Raw genomic sequence first — 21,940 nt, forward strand, 5'->3', positions numbered from 1 at the left:
AAACTCGACAAGGAGACGGCGAGTAATGAGCCGTCAGCGGAGAAGACAGAGACTTTAATTTCCCCCCGAAGACAAAAGAAAATCTGATGACACAGCGAGGAAATGATGACTTTGATTTAGTCTGCAGTTTAAGAGAATCATGAAAATATTTTCTGGAACCTTCGGTCGACTCAGCGAGCCGGCGCTTTGCTTCGTACGTCAGAGAGACGAGAAGAACACCTGAATGTCTTTGAGTGTTTTGTGTTTTTGTCGTTTCTGCCCTGAGAGAGAAGCACTTAAAAACAACACACACACACAAGTGTTTTCTGAGCAGGAAGTGACATCACAGAGGGTGTGTGTGTGTGTGTGTGAGAGAGAGTCAAAGACGAGCAACACAGCAGAAGTTTTCCATCTTTATTAACATACTGAATAAGTTCCTTTTTTAAATTTAACCTACAAATAAATATTTTCATCTTTCAGTCCGTGTTTGTTTGTTTATCGGAGAGGTCGTTTTTCCTCGAGGGTTTGTGGGACGCACATTAACGGGAAAATACGACAACGCGGTTCTCAGACGTCCCCGAAATCTGTGACGAACTCGCTGAATGAAAAGTCTGCCGAGAAGAGAGACAGGAAGTGATCTGCCTGCTCGTAATGACAAAGCTCCACACTGATTGGTCCGTACGGGTGTTAGCTAGCTTAGCATATCATGCTAACAGGCCCGATCTGTAAAGTGTCCTGATATTAACGTTTGTTTATCTCGCTGTCTCGGGGTTACGGCGCCCGTTCTCTCTGTGGTGACGAACAAGACGACTCGATGATGTCATCCCAAGTGAACATGATCAATAACTTTGAGATCTCAGAAAACAGAAATGTCCCTTTAGGGCTTCCGTAGTTTCGCCTAAATGCTCTTCCATCGTTTCAGTCGACTCATGTTTGAAGATTGACAACAATAAATTCACATCTGCTGGAATCTTAACATCATCCTTTCAAAATAAAAGCCTCTAACAAGAGAACTGTGTGTACAGAGCAGAAGAACGTCGAGGCAGACTTTAGATTCAACGAGCAGGACGCCACGATGAGGCGGCGTCCGCGGTCGTAAGATGGAGATGCATAGTGAAAACGGTCGTGAGCTGGGATTGTGCGTCTGACTCTCCGTGCTCGCTCGCTCGCTCCCTGCTGTGTCTCACTTTAAAACATTAACGCTGCGTGTGAATGATGGCGTTTTCAAACGTCGAGCCAAACTGTCGACATCAGCGGCGTTTTTTCCCCAGATGTTTGATGTTCCCCGCCTACGGCTCGTGTCTCGCACCCTCGTCCTCCTCGCTCCGCGTCTGATCGGGAAATAAACGAGCTCAAATATAAAACGTGCGGCCATACAGCCGGCGCTGTCAACAGACTGTTGTCATGGAGACGGGATGCACGTTCAGCACTTTGCTGCCCGGACAAAAACTCCAGGATGACTCGGGGCCTCGACGTCGCCATGACAACAGCCGCCTGAAGCAAGCGGCCTCATTTCCCCCCCCGCTGGCCGTTTAAACAGGAAACGCGTTTAAAAACACGTCAACGTCCTTTAAACCGTTTTTTGAAGAAGTCGGGGCGTGAAAGCAGCTCGGAGCTGAAAGTGGCGCTCGTTAACTTAACGTCCCGACAGAGACGCAGAATCTCAGCTCACGACGCTCTGAAATAATCCGGACAGTTTGCCGTCAGTGCGTCGTGGAAATAATAAAAAACACCTGTACAGATCAAACGCTAAAAAAACTGTTTTTAATACGACAATAAAAGAAGAAAAAGAAAGTTTGGGAGATTATTAATGAAAAACACTTTGATTTCTTTACATGAGGAAGAAAAGATCGTAGAATCACTCCGACATCGGCTTTTTCTTTTTGAAAACTAACGACCAAAAAAACACGACGACAGAACTCTGGCGTTTAGAAAAGATGACGACGGTTTCCGTTACGAAAATAAACCTCAGATGAGAACGAGAAGAAAACAGCGTCTCAGTCCCGGAGAGAAAAGTCTGTGGAAGGAGAGGAGCGAGGAGGAACGTTTCATTTCACCATGCAATCCCTTCAGCGTCCTCTCAGGTCGCTCCGCTCCACGTGCTCTTCACCGTGACGTCACACGGCTCGCCGCCCGCGTGCCGGGGCGCGTCAGTACGAGCCGTAACGATCCTGAGGAGGCGGGACAGAACAGACAGATGAGTGACGTTCCCTAACAAACAAACATGTAAACAAACAAACAAACATGTAAACATCCTGTGAGCGGAGAGGAAACACGCCCTCGAAGACGAGCGTCCTTCCTGCTGGCGCCGCAGCACGCCGCTCAGTCATTAATAAATATAAATATTCAGTCAAACGGGTTAAACGTCCCGAGCGTCCACACATTTAGTGACGCTGAGTTTGTCTCCACCTGGTTGGCCAACAAAAATACAAGGCTAGCAACTTATGTGCCACCAGTTTGGCTCCGCCCACAAAACACATGACCTCACCTGGATTGTATTCATGACTCCGTTGGCGAGGACGGCCATCTTGCCGGCGACGGTCTTTACTCCTTGTTTGAACTGAGCGATGTCCGGGCCGGAGGGGAGCACGCTGTCGTAGCCTGCAGCTCGCCCTGACAGGAGGAGAAGAAGAGGCGTGGTCAGAGGCGTGGTCAGAGGCGTGGTCAGACGTGTGCGCCACGTGGTCAGACGTGTGCGTCACATGGTCGGTTCACGGCTCCACGGCGCTCTGATGGAACCAACCTTTGGGGTCGGTGGCGTCTCCGAACAGGTCGGCTGAGCTGATGGCCGTGCTTCCTGACAGGTTCTCCAGCTTGGTCTTTGCGTCGTACTGAGAGCAGAAGAAGAAGAAGAAAGAGTCAGCGTCTGAGCGTCGCTTCTTCTTCTTCACGTCTTTAAATAAAAACCTCGCCGGTCACCTCTGCGCTGCTCTCGCGGCCGAAGAACATGTCTGAGGAGATGGCTTTGGCGTTGGCGAACTTCTGTCTGGCCTCGCTCGACTCTGACAGCGGAGCGGCCGCCACCTCGGCTTTCCTCCTGCTGGGCAGCCTGCGTCGACGAGAGAGAGAGAGAGAGAGAGCGCACGTTAGAGCTGCACGCCACGCAACAAGAGCTGCACGCCACGCAACAAGACGGAAGACAGTGAGCACATACCTCTCTCCGATTGGCTGAATACTGGAGATGGTGACCTCCTCTTTGGGGTCCTCTTTCTCCAGAGCCCAGGAGGTGGTGAAGGAGGCGGTCCCGCCCTCAGTGTCCCACCGAGACCCGAAACTGTCCCCCACTGTGAACGGGTTGTCCTTGTACCTGAAAGATCCAAAGTGAAAGGTTGTTAGAGTCCTCCCGGGTCTCGAGGATTCTGAATCCATGTGGTTTTTAGGAGGGCTCATACTTTGGGGGTCCGGAGGTGAAGCCCGGCTCCTCGAACATGTCCAGTTTGGAGCGAGAGGAGGATTTGGCTCCCACAGGAGTCTCCTGCTCGATCACCTGCATCTCTGACATCACCGAGTGAGACACGACGCTGCAACAGGAAACACACACACACACACACACTTAGAGTTGGCGCTCACGGCGCTGCACGCCATCAATCACGCTTTCTTACCTCCTGTTGCCGAAGCCCATCCCCAGCCTCTCGGCCTGCTCGCGCTTCTTTCCCTCCAGGTTCTGCAGCTTCCTCTCCTCCACCTTCCTGTCGATCTCCAGCTCTTTGTAGGCCAGACGCATGGAGGCCACGCTGCACGGAGAGACAGAACGCCACACACACACACACACACACACACACACACACGTGTCACACACACTCATCTCTCCACATCAACATGGTGCTGCACACAGAGCTGCTCCTCACATGGACTCCTCGGCTTGTTTCTTGGCCTCGACAGCCTGCTCCTCTCTCATCTTCTCGGCCACCTGCGCCTGCTTCTCCACCTCCGAGAAGCTCTTACTGCTCACCTTCTGGGCGCCCAGACCTTTCTTGGCGCCGAGCTGCAGCGACCACACAGACATGTTAGAGGCATCATCAAACAAACCTCCTCTTCAGTCAGACTTCACACAGCGCCCTCTGGAGGCGCCTGCACTCACCCCTTTCTTAGCAGCCATGGGCTTCTTCTTTCCGATGATGGAGGGCTTCACATCTGCAACACAAGGAGGAGGAGTCAGCTACGGCGTCTTTATCAGAGGACGCAGACGGAGGAGAGAAAGAAAAACACACACCAGCTCTGAGAAGCCGCTGCAGGCGGGCGGGCGGGCGGGCGAGCGAGCGAGCGGCGAGGAGGCGTGGCTTCTCCTTGTTTATCCTCAAACTGATCACGCCCGAGCAGCGCGGCATTCAATGGACGCTTTGATAAAAACTGACCTTTGACCTCACACCTGACCTTTGACCTCACACGGCAGCAGAGAATCTATGATGATACATCTAGTATTTAATGTCTTCCTACTGCGAGCCTACTGACCAATCAGAGACGCTGTAACAAGAAGCTGTTTCCAGAGAGTGTTAGCGTGTTAGCATGTTAGCATTGTGAGGAAATGAGGCTTCAGCTTGCAGCCGTCACTGAGGAGTGGATCAGAGAGCCGACGCCTGCGTCTCCTCCTCAGGCTGCAGGGATGTTCTGAACACGCTGCAGCCGCCTGACCGTCGGCGCGACGTGCACCGTGACCCGATGGCGCCCTTTCCCGTGCGTGATGAGCAGAGCAGGGCGGCGGCCTGTGAGATGTCAGTCAAGCAGCACAACCATGCGTCTGACGCCACCGCAAACAACAACAAGCAGCGGCGGCTCCGCCCACTTTCATCACCTGTTGGTGTCTGCTCAACCTCGCACGATGACAAACGCATGGAGGCGTCTACGTGACAGGACAGACCAATCAGAATCCAGAACAGGTTCAACAACACATTGATGATGCTCTTTATCAACGAGACGTCAGTCACATGATTCATTGAGTTATTTTAAGGTTAAATATGTGAGCGAGGCCTGAAACATGTCATCAGACTGTTTAACCCTTTAATCACCTGAGCTAAACACAAAGATTTCACTGAAACATTACAAACTTGATTCTTTTATTAAAAGGTTTATTTTGCTAACCTTTGAAGCCTGACGAGTTTCTGACTGTAATTATTAGTTTTTGTGTTTTTACTTTATTTTTGTAGAAGTACAAAACGTTTCTCACAATATTATTAAAATGTTCCACGAGCGACTCTAACACGATCATTTGGACCCGTAAGGAACAAAGTGTGGACAGCACTGAATCCTTCACAGGTTTAGCATCGCGTGTTTGCTTTACGTTGAGAAAGAAGTCTGAACAGCGAGGCTGCAGACGGAGACGAGGACGTGTCCTCTGAGCACGAGGACAGTTCTGGACTCACCGAGGGAGGCTTTGGGCGACGTGCTCAGGCAGTCGATGCTCGGCCCGTCCTCTGGAGCTACCAAAGAAGAAGAAGAAGAAGAAACGTTAGCAAGGAGAAAGGTGGAGCAGGCAGGAGACGAGCAGGCTGCAGGATCGACTCCACGCACGCCTCTCTCTCTCCGCCCACGTCTCCCGACCTCGGAGTCTGTCCAAACAGGTTTGACCCACCGTTGTCATTCTGGCTTTTGGCCGTCGTGTCGGTCAGCTGGGACATGATGGCGGCTCCGTTCTGCTCTGACGACGGCGCCATGTTCCAGTCATTAGCAGGCTGAAAAGAAAACGATGCTTGTTGCTAATTGAAATAAGACGACGGGTTCAGAGCATTTTAGCTTCAAGGTGAGAAGATGAGACAAAAAGCAGGATTTCATCCGGCACTGATCTCAGCTCGTTCAGAGAAAAAGCAGCTTGATGAAACAGAAAGACGACGAGGTGCGTCGGCCCCTCAAAGCAAAGACACATTCCCCTTTTTGAAAACACTTCCCTTTGTTGGTGAAGAACAAACTAACCTGAGTGTGTTCAGCGAAAAAGTCCGCCTCTTTCTTCTCGGGGGCGGCAGGAGCGCTTCCTGCAGAAGACTCGATCCAGAGCTGCAACAACAAGAAAAGGAAGTGATGATGAGGTCATCGTTTACGCTCGCAGTGGACTCTGAGCGAACACGCTGATAATCACTTTAATGATCCCACAGCCGCTGACGTCTCTCTCTTACTGTGATGATGTTACCTCCTGAAGCTGTGTGTGTGTGAGTGTGTGTGTGTGTGTGTGTGTGTGTTGATCACACGTCAGGGCTGAGATTCACAAAATCCTGCTCTCCATTTTTATTTTTATTTTCCGGTTGTAATGAAGCCCCCGGCCTGTGGGGGCGCCATACTGTGGCTCACACTGCAGGATTTTATCCTTCTGCACCGGCTTCTGTTTTTAACACCAGAGGTCACCATGACCTTGACTCAAAGAATCAAAACGCGGCCGTGTTCACACGTGCCCACGCTGTGAGTTTAAGTCATGTGTGATCAGAAACCTGTCACTTGGCTGAACTCACATCTGATCCGTATTTGGACAAAGCGGCGTTGGCTTGCTGTCGAATCTTCTCCCTGTACATCTGGGCCGCACGACTGTTGTACTTGGCGTTGGTGTCGTTTGTGGAGCAGCCGTGCTGGCGGAAGAACGACGTCTACAGGCGGAAGGAGAAAGGAAGTTACTGCATCGAAACGCTGATGACACGAGCGTCGGCGTTGTCGCTCTCGGTGGACACGGGGCCTCAGGTACCTGCAGTAATCTGTTGTACTTTGACAATAAAGATAAGTTATCAGCTGTGAGCTCGTCACTTACAGCGTTGGCGTTTCCTCCGACCTGCATACATCTGAGCTGGAACCAGTTCCAGTTGGAGTCTAACTCGGTGGACCTGAGAGGACACAAATGAAGGAAGTCTGATTCACGCTCACTGATCCGTCACAGATGAACGCAGCGTGACGATGCTGACAGCTCTGAGCGTCCTCGTCTTACCTGATGAAGCTGAGATGAACTCCCAGGGAGCGGTGGATGCCCGAGCAGTCGATGCACAAGAACACGCCATAAGAGATGCTCGCCCAGCTCGGGTTTTTGGCTGCGCAGTCAAAACATGCCTGCAGGGAAACAGCGTTTACACCAACAGTTATTACGAGGGGCGGCAGTGGCTTTAGTTCACTTCCTGAGCACTGCCGAGGTGCCCTTGAGACAGGCACCAAACCCTCCTCCACCCACTACGAGGTGGGCAGTTTAAAACGCCACAGATGGTTAAAATAACAGAGACTGTGTTGTGTTGACACCCGAGCCGGCCCGGAGTGGATAATCTGAAGAACCAGGAAGCTCTGAGTGGGTTTCAGTGATCTATTTATAGAACTCATAACAGACTGTAATGTTCTCCGACAGCCAATCAGAAGGCAGGGTCGGGGAGGTCTGTGTCCATCTGAGTTAACGCAGGTTCTTTAATTACATTTGGTCCTTGACATCCGTGTGACGGCTAATAAACCGAGAGTAAAGGGGGCGTGTCGTGTGGTTGGTGGTCAGTCTCTATAAGTCAGCCCTGTGATTGGTCGATCACACAGGGTGACTGCGAGTGTGAAAAGCGTTACAGAGAGTGCATGGATGCATTTAATGATTTAATTCAGTAGATATCAAATCCAACAGGTTTCTAAACGTCTGAAAATAAAAATGGAATTAAAGAAGATTTAAAAATGACAGCTTGTGATGACTGAAGACTTGTCGTGGTTATTTAATGAGATGATCAAGAAGTCGAAGTTTTAACAAGCTTAGCACCATGAAAGCTCTCATGACATGTATATAAGAGGTTACTTCATGAAAGCAAAAGTTCATATTTAGCCTTTTTAATGTTCAAATCTGTATTAATACGAAAACAAATCACAAACATAAACGCTGCAGGTGTGTCATATTGAACCTTTAAAAATAAGATGAATCCAAAGGTGTTATTAAAACAACATCTGCTGAACATCTGTTTCTCTGTACTGTTAGCTTTAGCACTTAGCTCACATCGTATACGTGGCCTTTGCCGGTGTTATGACGAGAAATGAATCCCGTCGAGAATCGTGTTTACCTCTCGCGATCATTCAAAATACAGAAGATACAATCACAACGCTGCCGAAATGTAAACCTAACATTAAAACACTATAACACCGTATTTAAATGTACTCAGCAGACCCTTCAGGTTCATGAACACTGTTTGATATTCCTGTTCCCACAGGCTGATGCAACAACGTCTTCTCGCGAGTCCACGGAGCAATAAAGACACTTTAATTTAATAACTGTAAAGTTACAATGCCTTTTCATCACAGATATGCCCGCAATAAGTGATGTAATCAACGTTTTCTTACACGTTCGAGAGGTGGGGGAACATCTTGGCAGGGACGCAATTCTCGTCATAACACCGGCAGGCTAGCAGCCGTTAGCTCCTGTTAGCTCCGTGACCGTTAGCTCGGCCCGGTGAGGAAGCTAACGGACAAACCGCTGCTCGGTGATGACAACACTAACAGGAAACTGATAAATGAACGGAACGCTCTCCGTGTTTGCTCACCTTGTTCGTGGGCACCGATCTCAAACGTTTGAAAATCGTCAAGATTTCAGTCTTATTTGGTTCCGTAGCCATCTTGCCTCTGTGACAATTTCCACAAGCTGACGTCAGTACAGAAGCCCGACTGCGTCGAATTGAATAAAAGCGAAGGTGCTCAATCGATGCTTGTTAGGCAAACACCTGGAAATATAGGATTTACATTCCTTTTAAAAAAACTAATAATGTTGGTTTATAAACATTCTTATAAGAGTGGGTTTAATTAAAAAAATATATTATGTTAATCGTTATTTTTTTATATATATATATATACTTCATTAATCCCTGAGGGGGAAATTCTGGTTTACACACAGGCCCAGATCACACACATGATGTCAGAGTGGTTATATGCCTTGCTTAATGGCACCTTGGCAGTTCTCAGCTGCAAGGACAGCTTCCTTGAATTTCCCTCGGGATCAATAAAGTATCTATCTATCTATCTATCGATCTATCTATCTATCTATCTATCTATCTATCTATCTATCTATCTATCTATCTATCTTCCGTATTTTGGTCAGTACCTGGATTTGAACTAGCAACCTTTCAGTTTCAAATCCAAGTCCCTACAGACTGAGCTGCTGCTACCATCCCAGATTCTCCTTTTTGAATCAACAGGCATTTAAATTAACATTTTCACAAATTACTCTAAGCAGTAAATTTAGATGACAAAATAAAAAATAACAAACAAACTGACCAGAAAACACAAACATATACAATAAGGATAAATAAACAGCCAATCCTCATTTGTAAATCCTTGCCTGTACCTCTCAACAAATCAGCTTTAAGCTCTTAATATGCTCAGCAGCAAGATTAGTCAGACCTAGACTTACACTTTGGGTATCCCCATTATAAGGGCTGCTAGTTGCACTGGTTTTATTCTAGTCTTTGAGCACTGACCTTTGCGCTTCCTGCTCTACCTTGATGCCTGTGGTGTACTGCAAGGTTCAGTTTTAGGTCCTTTTTTTTATATTCTCTATATTGATATTTTGCCTCTTGGGAAAACGATTCAGCTCCAGAGAGTGTCCTTTCCCTGCGACCTGGACGGTGCACAGATGTACCTTCCTTTAAGAGGTGCAGGATCCAAAAAGCTGCTGTCAGAGACTGTCTGAGTGAAGTTAGCTTTTTCCCTCGGGATCAATAAAGTATCTATCTATCTATCTATCTATCTATCTATCTATCTATCTATCTATCTTTTGGCTGGTGCAAATTGTCTTCAACTCAAAAACTCACAAGTCAGACAATATGGAGTTCAATTCCCAATTCACCCATCCTATCATCAGCAGCATTGTAAAGTTCTTTACAGTATTCATAACATATTATTATTATTATTATATATTATTATTATTATTATTATTATTATATTACTGCTGCCAGTTATTGACTGTTATTTCACAGACACATCATTTACAGTGTAGGTATTATAATTAATCACACAGAGATGTTTATTTCATGGTCATAATTACGACATGTCTGACCTCGATTCTGTGAATGGGCATCATCGATTTCCCTGCTCAACCAATCACAGCTCTTAAAAAAATGTGTCACACCATGCCTCCTCATGAAGTTTCTGTCTCTCCCTCGCTCTGAGAGTTCCTTAATCACTCCTCAGCTCTGATTTTATTTAAGCTCAGTAAGGATCCTCAGAATGTACGCCCAGGAATTTAACAAACAAAAGCAAATACCAAATAAACTCTTTATCTCTGATTATTCAAAGATCTTTTTTTTTATGTGCAGTAGTTTCCAAAGTTATTCTCAAAGCATTCAGGCAGAGATGTGGTTATTCCTGTTTGGTGAGGCTCCGCCTCTCCAGTCGTACAGATTGAAATGTGTGACACAGATTTCAGCACAGAAACCTTCAGACGCCATGGAGGCAGGTGTGATCATCCTGCTGCTGTTCGCCTTACATGCACCCGCTTCAGCATCCAGCTTCTACGGAGGCAGCGTCAGCTTCAAGCCCCCAAAGAGGGAAAAGGACGGCGTGTATCAGGTACACGATGTTTAATCATCATCCTCCTTAAAGTCATCTTTCTGTTTTATTGAACAAAACAAATAGGAGTTAATTCACTTCCCTGTTTCTGCCTCTGAAAGGAAGTTTCTCCTCTCCACTGAATCTTTGACACATGCTGCTGAGTGCTCGTGATGGATTAATATTGGGTCTTTGTAAACATGCAATATATTCATATGTAAAGTAATTTCACACATAACTTTTGTTTTATGTCTATTTATATTTGCACCTTACTTTGTAAACACTTCTTACCTCATGAAAATACTTCCTGCTGTTTTTTCTATCCTGCACTACGAGCCAGCGTCGTTCTTATCTGCACAGTAAAGTTCAAGTTTGAATGACAATAAAGAAAGTCTCAGAGTCTGTTGTCAACCTGAAAGGCAGGAAACTGCTCTGAAACTTGCACAACATTGACTTAAAATATGAACATTGACAGCCATCAATTATAGTGTTGTCAACAACTTATTGTTCCTCTTCTTTGTTGGGTTTTAAAAATGTTGCTCGTCCTGTCCGGTACGTGGATGCGACCTTGAAAGATCTGCTGTGGTTATATTATAAGTGTCTTTATTGGTGTCAGATTTTATTGGCTAGTTTGAGGGGCCCCTGTGATGTTTTTGCCAGGGGCCCCAGCAGGCTTTAGATCTCCAGTACAACAGATACGAACGATTTGGTGGACAGCATTTCGTCTGCATCCTCACTGGGTAAACTTTCAGTGCCTTTGAAAACATGATGAGATGTGACACTGTTTGTGTCCCTGCAGGTGACCTTCCATCACAGACAGAACGGTCGAGGGTCATGTAGTGACCAGCCGTCCTTCTGGTGTGACGGAGGAGCGTGCACCAGCCTCGACTCGTCCCAGGTCCTTCAGACAGATCAGGACAACACGGGACAGGGCAGGTGGTGTCAGTCTGAAACTCACACCACAGCCACCATCTCCACCAATCACAGCTCCTTGTCTCTGAGGTAAGACCAGCTCCAGCAACAGACCGACGTTACTCTCCTCAGACATCAGAACTGAAGGTAGTGATGCGGTCTGTCAATGGACTGCAGATTATTGACAACCTCACACAGATTAGTTTAGTTTTAACTTCTTTGGAAATTGACATTAGTTTTTAATCTTCTTCATTCTGAACAAGTTACAGAAGTGGCCACGAGAGCAGCGCTTCTCAACTGACGGGTCAGGATCCAAAAGTGGGTGGCGGAGCTGTTTTCAGTGGGTCACAGAGCTGTGCCTACAAAAAAAGGCTAACAATAAGAATATAAGAGTTTTATTGGCTTGTTTTGGTCTTTTATGCTTCGTACCATCTGAGGTTCAATCTGCACATTTTCGTTAAATACAACTTTCTGGCTCCATGTCCTATTGTTTACGGTGAGAAGGCAGACTCAGAGGGCAGAACAAACACCTAGCTGTGGGAGTGTCACCCACCTGGGGGAGGGGCTACTGCCCTTTGTGATGTCATGAAGGGAACATCTCCAAACGGCCTGTTTGAGCACACATTTTCTGAAAAGTGGAGCAGGCAGAAGACGGAGAGGATGGACTTTTCTCATCATTGCTGGGTTTGGAGACAGATAGAGACATAAATTAGGACACATTTGGGGGTTTCAGCTGTAGATATTTCCTGAATATGGTTTACGTAGAGACAAAGTTGTATAAGAAAGTTCTGCAGGCGTGAGAGATTAAGTGAAGCGAAGAGGTATCTGATATATCTGCAGCTCCTTCAAAAGTTTGGACTCTGCAGATATTGGACGTCAGCTCTGAGCCTGCATGACATGAAGTAGGTGTTTGAGCTGTTTCTGATTATCAACATGTGTCACCATCTTCCTCCAGGGATTCAGGCTGCTGCTGGGCGTCAAATGTGGAAGGAAAAACTAACTGGACTTCTTCTGTTGAGCTGGACCTGGGGACTCGATCTGACACATACGGAGTCAACAGCTGCCCTGTAACCACCACCGTCTCGTCTTTACGGTACAACATCTTTATTTATATCACATGACTGAGCTCTGCAGGTCATAGTACCACCTGATACTGATGCTTCTATCAGCTATAATGTAGATTAAAAGCAAAAAAAACCCTTGAAACCATTTGAACCCTGGTGTGGACCAAACAACGTACAGAGACCGCTGAAAAAAAAGGTCTCAATCCGTTTTTTTTCTTCAACTCTCGTGTTTGTTTGTAATCTGGAAATCAACCAAACCTCGACCCCCACACCTCAAAATGTGTTTTTTATTGTCCTGCAGGTTTCCTCAGAACTGTTTCACGAGGATGCGTCTTCTGGCACACGATCCTGACGGCGACAAAGTGAAATGTAGTTTCACCAAAGATGCTGCAATTCCCCAAAACTTCACCCTGGACGAGGTGATTAACTCATAACGCTTCACATGCTTGATGATGTACAGCGCTAAGGAGAGTTGTAAGGATCCATGACACTCAGATTTTTTTAAGTGAAAATGTTCATCTTTGTTTTTTGTCTTGGGAGCAGTTATTCAGAGTACGTGTCGTGGTATTTGTGTTATTTCTAAGAAAGTCAAGTCTTTCCCCTCAGACTGCGTGCACACTGACCAGTTCAGGCCAGGTGGGACTCGGGGTCCACGTGTTCGATCTGATGCTGGAGGACTTCCCCACCAAAAACATCACTCTGACCTACCCCGATGGAACGACTGTTACGCGGGAGACGTCCAACGAGGCCCAAACATCTCTGTGCAAAGTCAAGCTGCAGTTCACCGTGGAGAGTAAGTCACTTCAAAACATCAGAGACACATTTGATAGAACAACACACAGAGGACTGTCTGACGCTGAGGAAAAGTTTGTTGGCTTTAAAGGTCACATGATCTCCTCCTCTTCTTCAGGTGAAATCAGTGTCCTCGCTCCTCTTCATCATGTGTGTGAAGTGTGTTGTTGTAAATCCACTCTGATCCTGTATTTGATCATGTCTATAAACCCCTCTATTTCAGCCCTGCTCAGAACAGGCTGTTTCTGTGTCTGTAGCTTTAAATATGTAAATGAGCTGTGTCTGACCACGCCCCCTCTCTGGAAGGGCTCGGGTGTACTCGCTGCTTTCTGGCTCCATGTCCTATTGTTTACGGTGAGAAGGCAGACTCAGAGGGCAGAACAAACACCTAGCTGTGGGAGTGTCACCCACCTGGGGGAGGGGCTACTGCCCTTTGTGATGTCATGAGGGGAACATCTCCAAACAGCCTGTTTGAGCACACATTTTCTGTAAAGTGGAGCAGGCAGAAGACGGAGAGGATGGACTTTTCTCATCATTGGGGGGTTTGTAGACAGACTAGAGACACATGTTAGAGGAACATGGAGGAGAGGATTCTGGGTAATCTGTGACCTTTTATGAGAACTTGTTCTTCTGTCTAAAATGTATTTTCTGTTCATGTTTCAGTTCTTCCTCCAATCCCAAACTGTGAATTGGGTAACGTTCAGCCCATGTTCCTGTCTGCAACCCCGTCACATAACGATGTTCTGTTCGCCACAGTGGGCCAGAACTTCCAGCTTTATGCCAAAGCAAAGGCAAAGCACGCAAGGTATTTCCCAATTTGTTCACGATGCATTTTAATTTGTCTGAAAGAAATCCTGTAACAAAGACGTGAAAGTCCAACTATTATCCTGTTGACACCCATTCATCCTTCCATCTCCACTGATCTGGGGCCAGGTCGCCCCAGACATCCTTCTCCCAGAGGAACCTTTTCCGGCTCCTACATTTCCATGCCAAGCGGGATATATTATTCCTCTGACAAGCTCTGGGTTTCCTCCTTGTTTACGACAAAAAGACATCGGTGCATACAGTTAACATGTTTTCCATTTACCTGCAGCATCAAGGACTTCCAAGTCAGCGGCCCTTGGAACATGACCAAAGTGCTCAAGGAGGAAAAGTTGGGAACAGTTGGCTTGACTCTGAGCTGGACCCCTCCGCACAGCGACCTTTACAGACACGCCCCCGTCTGCTTCGCTGCAGAGACCACTGAAGCGTGAGTGGATGATCAGAACGGTTACTTCCATCTGCATTTCACTTCGTCTCGTCTGCTAACCGTTAAAATATGGTCTGGATTCATTCAGTGTATTAAAGTTAAACTGACACTGAATATTTTTTTTACGATTTGTGTTTCAGCCAATCAGAGATGAGGTGTGTTGTTGTCATGGTGACCCAGGCAACCATCATTCAAGGTGTGTTTGTCATCAGTTATTTTTTGTCCCCTTCTCTACGGTTGAGACAGTTAAGGTCGTTTCACATTAAGGACCCGGGTCCAGAGCTAAGCTACCCCAAAGTGTACAAGTCAATTAAAAAAACGTTATTGGGGCATGATTGATGAGTATCGAGTACGGTCCACAGGAGAGGTTATTGCAACCGTTCTCAAACGAAGAAGTGGACTGCAATATTTCTAAAACTTGGAAATAAAGCATTAAATACTTCAAACAAGGGAATCAAACAGGAAGGAAGAAATAGACAAAATAAAACAGGAAGTGAAATCTAAACACTGAAATAAACAAAATAGAAAACTTAGAAACAACACATAACGTCGTGTACGAGGGTGAATGCACAGTTTGTGAACCATTTGAGACCATGTTTTAAACTCGTAATCAAAGCACCTGCTGGCCCTGGTGGCGGGACGCTTTGCATCAAATCAAATAGTTTTAAATAGTAGATTCATGTTGTTACACATGGCGCCCTCGGTGGGTTGGCTCAGATAATGCCGTCGTAAAGATGCAGATACACGACACGTCCTCCGAGCGCTGCCTAACCCTACCCTCTGACATGTCGTCTCAGGTTTTATGATCAATCACGTAAACATCGGATTGCTTTTTACAGGAAAGGCCAACGTTCAATGCTCGCCCAACAAGATGACGGTGGTCCTGGAGAAAGCCTCCATGCCGGGCATCGACGTGAACTTTCTCCAGCTGAAAGATTCCTCATGCTCGCTCACCTCCAACAGCACTCACATCATGGGTACCATGTCGTTCAGCACCTGCGGCACCGAAATAGAGGTGTGACATTACTTCCTGACTTATGGAATTGGATTTCTTTAATCGACATTTGTGTGATCGTCAGGTCTTCCTTCCTGCCACGTCTTGGTTTTCACACCTTTAATTTGTCTCGCATGCAGGACAAAGGAGACTTCATCACCTTCGAGAACGAGATCAACTCCTTCGAGCTTCCCACCGAGGTTATAGTCCGAAGAAAGACGGTCAAGATCGGATTCTCCTGCCAGTTTCCCAAGACCGTCAGCATCTCCAGTTACTTTGCTCTCCACCAGTCCGACTACATCTTCACTGAGTCCAGCTTTGGCAGCTTCGGCTACACGTTCGAGATTTTCCGCGATGGAAACTTTAAAAATAAGGTGCCGGCCAAAGCTTACCCCGTGGAAGTGAAGCTGCTGGAGACGATCTACATGGGCATTCAGGCTCAGTCGGAGTTTTCAAACGTGGAAGTGTTCGTCGAGTCGTGCAAAGCGACTCCTGATGACAACCCCGACAACAGCCTGTCCTACGACCTCATCCAGAACGGGTAACGCTTTCACTGTGTTGTAATGTTCTTTCACTCAGAATGTCTCAATTACAGGTTTTTAGTTCCCATTGATCCGAGGTGAAACCAAACATCTGCTCTGACAACAAAAATAAATAAAAAAGACAAAGACGAAAGGAGTAGGAAGAAGTAAAAACTTAACCCCATATTACATTTGTCTCCTAAAAGGTACAACCATCCCAGTGTGTCCCAATCCTATTAATCCCCCAACGCTATCAAATTAAGAGATTAAGATCAGCATGACAACAGACACTGTTTGAGAAAATGTATTTGACCTGCATTTTGATTATTTAATATTTAAAATGCTGTCAACATTGAGGAGCTTTCTGACCTTTACCGCAGTCAGTCACTAACGAGGGCTCCAAGTCAAAGTCATGTGGGCGGATCCTGTCATCCTTGTTAGGGACTGCAGGCAAGCCGTAGCCTCGGCATGGTTGGAAGAGGTGTTCCTCATGGACCCACAACATGAAAAGCCTTCCATTGCTGATCAATCCTGGAGTCGCTGTATCGAAATAAAATCACGCCAAAAAAACCACAAAGTCAGTAAAGCAGCTGAAAACGTTCCCGGTTGTTGTCCGATGTGCATCCTTTTATTCTGTACGTCCTCTTGTTTTGTAAAACGTGATCATGTGTTGGGTAGCGTTATGTACAACAGGTAAGCGTGCTCAGGCCCGGTTAGTGCCGGAGCAGAGTGAGTGCAGGCCAGCACAGTGCGGTGGACCGTGGCGTAGTGTGGCTTCACCCTGATTGTTTGTGTTTTTCTTACAGTTGTAACAAAGATGAAACGCTCAAAGTCCACGAATCTGATGATCCAACTTCATTCAACTTTGAGGTCCAGGCCTTCAAATTCACGGGGAACTACGAGCAGGTAAAGATCCCAAACACCACGTCAGAGCAGACTAACACTGCGTGACGCGTTCACTGACAGTATACTGAGTATGATCCCGGGTGCTGGAAACTTCATACAATGATTTCTGATTTGGTCCCCGGCTCCTGACAGGTCTACATCACCTGCTCCGTCATCCTCTGTGAGAGCGGCAGTCCCTTCTCCAGGTGCGCTCAGGGCTGTCTGAAGGACCCGTCCCGCCGACGCAAGAGAGCGGCGGGCAAGGAGACGGTCAGCCACTCCATTACCCAGGGTCCTTTGCGGTTTGTCAGTCAGGCGGTGCCGGAAGCTGCCGTGGATGAAGACGAGTTCATGATGATGATGACTGATGACCCACCTGATGTGATGATGAAGAGCAACACGTCTGCTGAAGGTTCATTTAAATCTCTTTTTTAAAATCTAAATCAGAGCAAATCTATATTGCTCTAGCTCTATGTTTTTTAGCTCTATCTCACCCTGTCAAAAGTCTCTTTATCACACCGTGTCCTCCTATCAGCACGGGACACGAGCGCACGCTTCAACAACAAAATCAGCTTGATTGTATTGTGTCCTACGTGCCTTTGAGCCAAGCAGCACGTTGTTTGTTCCCCTTTCTTTGTACTGTGTATAAATGATCCATCCCTCTTTGTATATCTATCGTTGTATTTCTATACATCTGTGATTCTGTCTCTCACAGTCTTCAGATCGACTCCATCAACGATGCTTCTGTTGTCTTTCAGAGTTTCCTCCAACACTTCTTCATGAAGCTGAACCCACTGACGAAGGTTGGAGCGTGACCGAGATTCTGAACGGCAAAATCAGCACCATATTCTTCGCCACCGCTTTCCTGGCGTCTGTGGTGGTGATGGCTGTGGTCGTTCGTCACTTCAGCGTTAAGAGGAGAGCAGACGATCGCAAAGCTCTTCTTGTTTCAGGCTGGTAAACATAAATAATGTCATTTTTACAGGCTGTATTTTTTCTTCTCTTAAAGACAAGGTTGTTTTTTTTAACTTCTAATGACTCGAGAACAACATCGTCACACCTCAATATTAACCTCATATTAGCCTCATGAACCTCATGAAGCTGTTCTTCATGAGGTTTAATATAAATCAGCCATGACAGATCTGTTCATCGTAAGGTTTAAAGGAAACGTCGACTCCTTCACTCGCTGCAGAAAAGACGCAAAGAAATAAATCGACACAACTTGACAGCGGTGGATTAGCCAATCAGCAGCGGGCGCTCCAAATGTTTTGGGTACAATCTTGAAATGTAATGTCGTCTACCTTTTCATAAAGTCGACACGCATGTTGGAAAGAAGGCCGAATATTAAAGGTACTGAATGCATATTTTCACCATCCGTCCACACCCTCGTTTCCCGTCTGCTGCACTTAAAAAGTAAGTTAAACAAACAGCCTGTTCACATGGCTCCACAGCTTTCAGTTTTATTTTGGGGTTGTTGTTATTGGCCAAGAAACAATCAAACCTGCAGGTTCACAGAACCAGTTCTGCTGTAGTTTCTGGAATTTCAAAAACATCTTTTGTACTGATGGGAAACAACATCTGTTCAGTCTGGTTCTGCAGGATTTCTTTTGTGCGTCTGCTGTTAATCTGTTGATCTGTTAACTGTGTACGCACACCTCAGGTTTCATTTGGTTTAGCAACAATCAGTAGTGATGGACATCATGAAAACAGGAGCATTCAAAGTAATCCACAAACACGTACTCCACATGCTAATAGCTAGCTAACAACAGGCTAAAGACGCACGCGGAGACCTGCTGACGTGGTCCTTTAACTTCTTGCGACGTCTTTGTCGACTCTGATTGTTCTTCTACATATTAACATTTAAACTTCTGATTGGAGGAGCCTTTTGTTTACATCTGCTAACAATTAACTTCAATTTGTAACTTCTAAAGGTTTTACAGTTATATACAAATTAGTCATTGTAAAAATGTGTGCTATATAAATTGGAGTTATTGATAATAAAAGGGTAAATCTGCATTAAATCTGCGTTTCATTTGAGTTCTTTAACATGTAATAAACAACACTGTGAGCGTGTGTCGTTTCTGGCTTTTCTCCAGCAGAGACCGCAGTGACATAATCTGATGCAACATGACTTTGCATCTAAGCTGTTTGACACCCAGGCCGTGATTTGTCAGGAGGTCGCCCGGTCCTGACTCCTCCCCCTCTGTCTGGACTCTTTGTGTCTAAATGGGACCATAATTCGCTAAATTTAACATCAGGTTGTGTTGAAGAAGACTTGATGTGATTAAGACTGTAAATGGAGGAGGACAATGTTTACAGAGGGAATAAATCAGCTGAGAAGTAGGAGGCCTGTTTTACTGTCAGCGTAGTCGAAGTCAGTCCCTGCTGGACCTGAAACAGAAGTCGAGGTCAAATCACTTATTTATTTGTTAGCCATGACTTTTGTAACCAACAGGATTAATCCTTAAGATTCAGTTTAAGATGCCATTAACAGTATTGCCTCCAATCTGCCACAATGGCAGAATAGAGCTGTGTGTGTGTGTGTGTGTGTGTGTGTGTGTGTGTGTGTGTGTGTGTGTGTGTGTGTATGTGTGTGTGTGTGTGTGTGTGTGTGTACAGCGTGAGTGTACAGCGTGAGTGTTCTTGTGTGTTTACACACTGTGGCTTTTGCGACACCGCACACTGGGACAACAACGTTACGTCATTCAGTCCTCAAGCACAAAGGCATCATGAGGGCAGAACTTTAACACGCCACTGTGGTAGAATCACAATCAAGCAGCAACCTCCAGTGTTGATAAAAAAAAATGAAAAAAACGTAAGTGGAAAATCCTGCAGTTCCTGGAGTGTCCACTAGAGGCTGGCTGCAGTACCTGGAGTGTCCACTAGAGGCTGGCTGCAGCAGCACAGGAAGTCACATACACACCCATTCAAACAGCCTGTTTTTACAGCAGACATGAACATGTTTACAGCCTGCTTCAAAAAACCAAATAGGTGTGATTAGCTCATGTCTCCATCCACACACACTGTACGGGGGGAATGTTTTGATGACTCAGCAGTTTTGATTGGATGAAGGATCAGAGTTATTCACAATAAGGCGTGTAGCTGAGCTGATTGACAGGTGGGCGCCGTGTAACGGTTTGTCAGGAGGCTTAAAACCCGCCTCAGCTCCAGCTCCTCTTTTGCCTTTTCTGTAGTAATAATAATAATAATAATAAAAGACATATACATATATATATATATATATATATATATATATATAAAAATAAAATATACTACTGCCACTAGAGGCCGCCAAATATGTATTAATGTGCATTTAGCTCATTTTATGAGGCACAGATCTATAGAGTGTATTTTTGGAGCACACCATCTGTAATAACTGAACTGCTGTTCATTCCTTTTTGACAGCGTCCTGTAAGAGTTTGTAAATATATTTATGTTTTTTTGAATAATATAATTCGCCAAACTGCTTAAATAATTCAATACAATTTAAAAAAAGTCGCCTTTGAAAAGTGTGAGCTGCTTTCCTTTATATGTGAATATATGCCAGCCCATGCTGTCCCACGTTTTAAACCTTTATAGGGCACTCTTTGAAATTCAAAGATTATTGCTGGACATAACAGAACTTTATTTCTATCAATTAAAAAAAAAAAAAAAAAAGTAATTTCATGGAGAAAAATAAACATTGACGAAGTTACCATATTTGGTTAAAAAGCCACAACAGCAGGATCAGTGACGTAGGGTGGTCTCTTCTGATTGGCTGAGTGAGGATCACATGCTTCTCGACCTCACAGAAGGGCGGCCATATGTAATATGTACCGAAATTACCAAAAATGGTCACTTGCCCTATAAAGGGTTAAGGCACAATGCTCCTACATTTCTGAGCTTGTAACCCCTGATGAACCAGGACGCAGCCTGAGCTCCTCTGAGCTCGACTGGCTGGTCCCAGGTCCAGGATCAAAACCAAAGGGGACAGGGCTTCTTAGACTTTGGAACAGCCTGTTAGAGGAGATCAGACTTATATTGAGTTATATTGTCTCGTGTACATTTTTACATGTATTGCTTAGTGTCACTTATATGCAATTTGCTGTTCATATTACTCTGCTGCTACTGCTCATACCATGTCACCTTATCTCATAATGTCTGGATGTCTTGCATAGTTTTTTTGTTGTTGTTGTTAAATATCGGATTATTTTATCTCATCACCCGCTCTCTTACACTACAGAGCCATGCTGTTACGACCAGAATGTAGTTTGTCTTTATCTTGATAAAAAAAAGCAAAGCCTTCCCTGAAAAGACATTTTCTATTATGCGTCACATGTTGCTCTATAACCTGTATTTGCAGTTCAGCATTAGTGGAACTTACCGAATGAATGAGTGAATCTTGATAAGCATAACGCCAATTCATAACAAACGTTATCTCGAGACACTTTACAAACAGTGCAGATAAACGATCTGAATCATTGTGAGAGTACAACATCTTACAACGTTCAGTGGCTACGACACTAACGCGCCCTCAGACCATCACAGATACTGGCTTTCAAACTGAGCGCTAACTACAATAATATAAATATAATAAATAAAAAAATATAAATATAGAATATTTAGTCGCGATCGCGTGAAATGTGCACAATGTCTGAAATGACAGATAACACCCAAATTGTGCAACAAATAATCACATATTTGAAAGTCAGATATTCACTTAAAACCAAAGTTTCATTGCTGATTTCTTCTCTTTTCTGAAGAGCGAGACAGACAGACGGACACAATACTGAATTTATAACCTTGTATAAACTTTTCCTGTTGTTCAGGTTACTTTGGCCCCGTTTCCACCGAGCGGTTCAGTTCACTTTGTCTCGGTATGGCACACATTGGTCATCTCTTGTTTTTATAGCACTGCATTGTTGAGAATGTTTTGTGGTCACACCTATCAAATGAACTACTTCAACATGAGTAAGTGTTGTGAAAGGTGGGAATGGCCCATTGTTGACAACCAATGATTGTCTTGTCAAAAAGAAGGTAGGACGCTTACAGTAAATGACGCAGTGCAGAGGAAACGAAAGCTCCCTGGTTTACTTACAAT

At 45.5% G+C, this 21,940-nt stretch overlaps 3 protein-coding genes across 5 annotated transcripts in view; 1 reads left to right on the forward strand and 2 right to left on the reverse strand.

Moving 5' to 3' along the window:
- Window positions 1–21,282, reverse strand: part of LOC306821321 (G2/mitotic-specific cyclin-B2-like) — a 38,108-nt gene extending 16,826 nt beyond the window's left edge. For both annotated transcript variants that reach the window (XM_079339683.1, XM_079339682.1), the window contains exon 1: window positions 21,273–21,282. The gene's annotated coding sequence lies outside the window, so the exon portion shown is untranslated. The remainder of the gene's footprint in view (window positions 1–21,272) is intronic.
- On the reverse strand, window positions 3–8,572 carry arfgap2 (ADP-ribosylation factor GTPase activating protein 2). Of its 2 annotated transcripts, XM_079339666.1 has the most exons (16): window positions 8,445–8,570; window positions 6,881–6,999; window positions 6,707–6,779; window positions 6,417–6,548; window positions 5,887–5,967; window positions 5,549–5,648; window positions 5,340–5,396; window positions 4,061–4,113; window positions 3,828–3,964; window positions 3,582–3,713; window positions 3,372–3,500; window positions 3,134–3,286; window positions 2,899–3,028; window positions 2,723–2,810; window positions 2,468–2,592; window positions 3–2,150 (listed from the first exon to the last, which is right to left on the reverse strand). In XM_079339666.1, the coding sequence occupies exons 1-16, from the start codon at window positions 8,514–8,516 to the stop codon at window positions 2,130–2,132; spliced, it is 1,602 nt and encodes a 533-aa protein (XP_079195792.1). In that variant the 5' UTR covers window positions 8,517–8,570; the 3' UTR covers window positions 3–2,129. The 2 variants fall into 2 exon arrangements, with proteins under 2 accessions (XP_079195792.1, XP_079195791.1); XM_079339665.1 differs by having other exon boundaries at window positions 2,899–3,286; window positions 8,445–8,572.
- LOC306821752 (uncharacterized protein) lies at window positions 10,342–18,806 on the forward strand (the record flags this gene model as incomplete). The annotated part of the gene is made up of 13 exons (XM_079340326.1): window positions 10,342–10,464; window positions 11,243–11,445; window positions 12,311–12,448; window positions 12,721–12,838; window positions 13,026–13,212; window positions 13,875–14,016; window positions 14,305–14,460; window positions 14,601–14,656; window positions 15,300–15,475; window positions 15,595–15,995; window positions 16,782–16,881; window positions 17,014–17,272; window positions 17,619–18,806. The coding sequence occupies 13 exons, from the start codon at window positions 10,342–10,344 to the stop codon at window positions 17,819–17,821; spliced, it is 2,262 nt and encodes a 753-aa protein (XP_079196452.1). The 3' UTR covers window positions 17,822–18,806.
- Window positions 21,283–21,940: the final 658 nt, after the last annotated feature.

The sequence above is a fragment of the Symphodus melops genome (assembly GCF_947650265.1).
Source record: "Symphodus melops genome assembly, chromosome: 3".
Classification (NCBI taxonomy): Eukaryota; Metazoa; Chordata; class Actinopteri; order Labriformes; family Labridae; genus Symphodus; species Symphodus melops.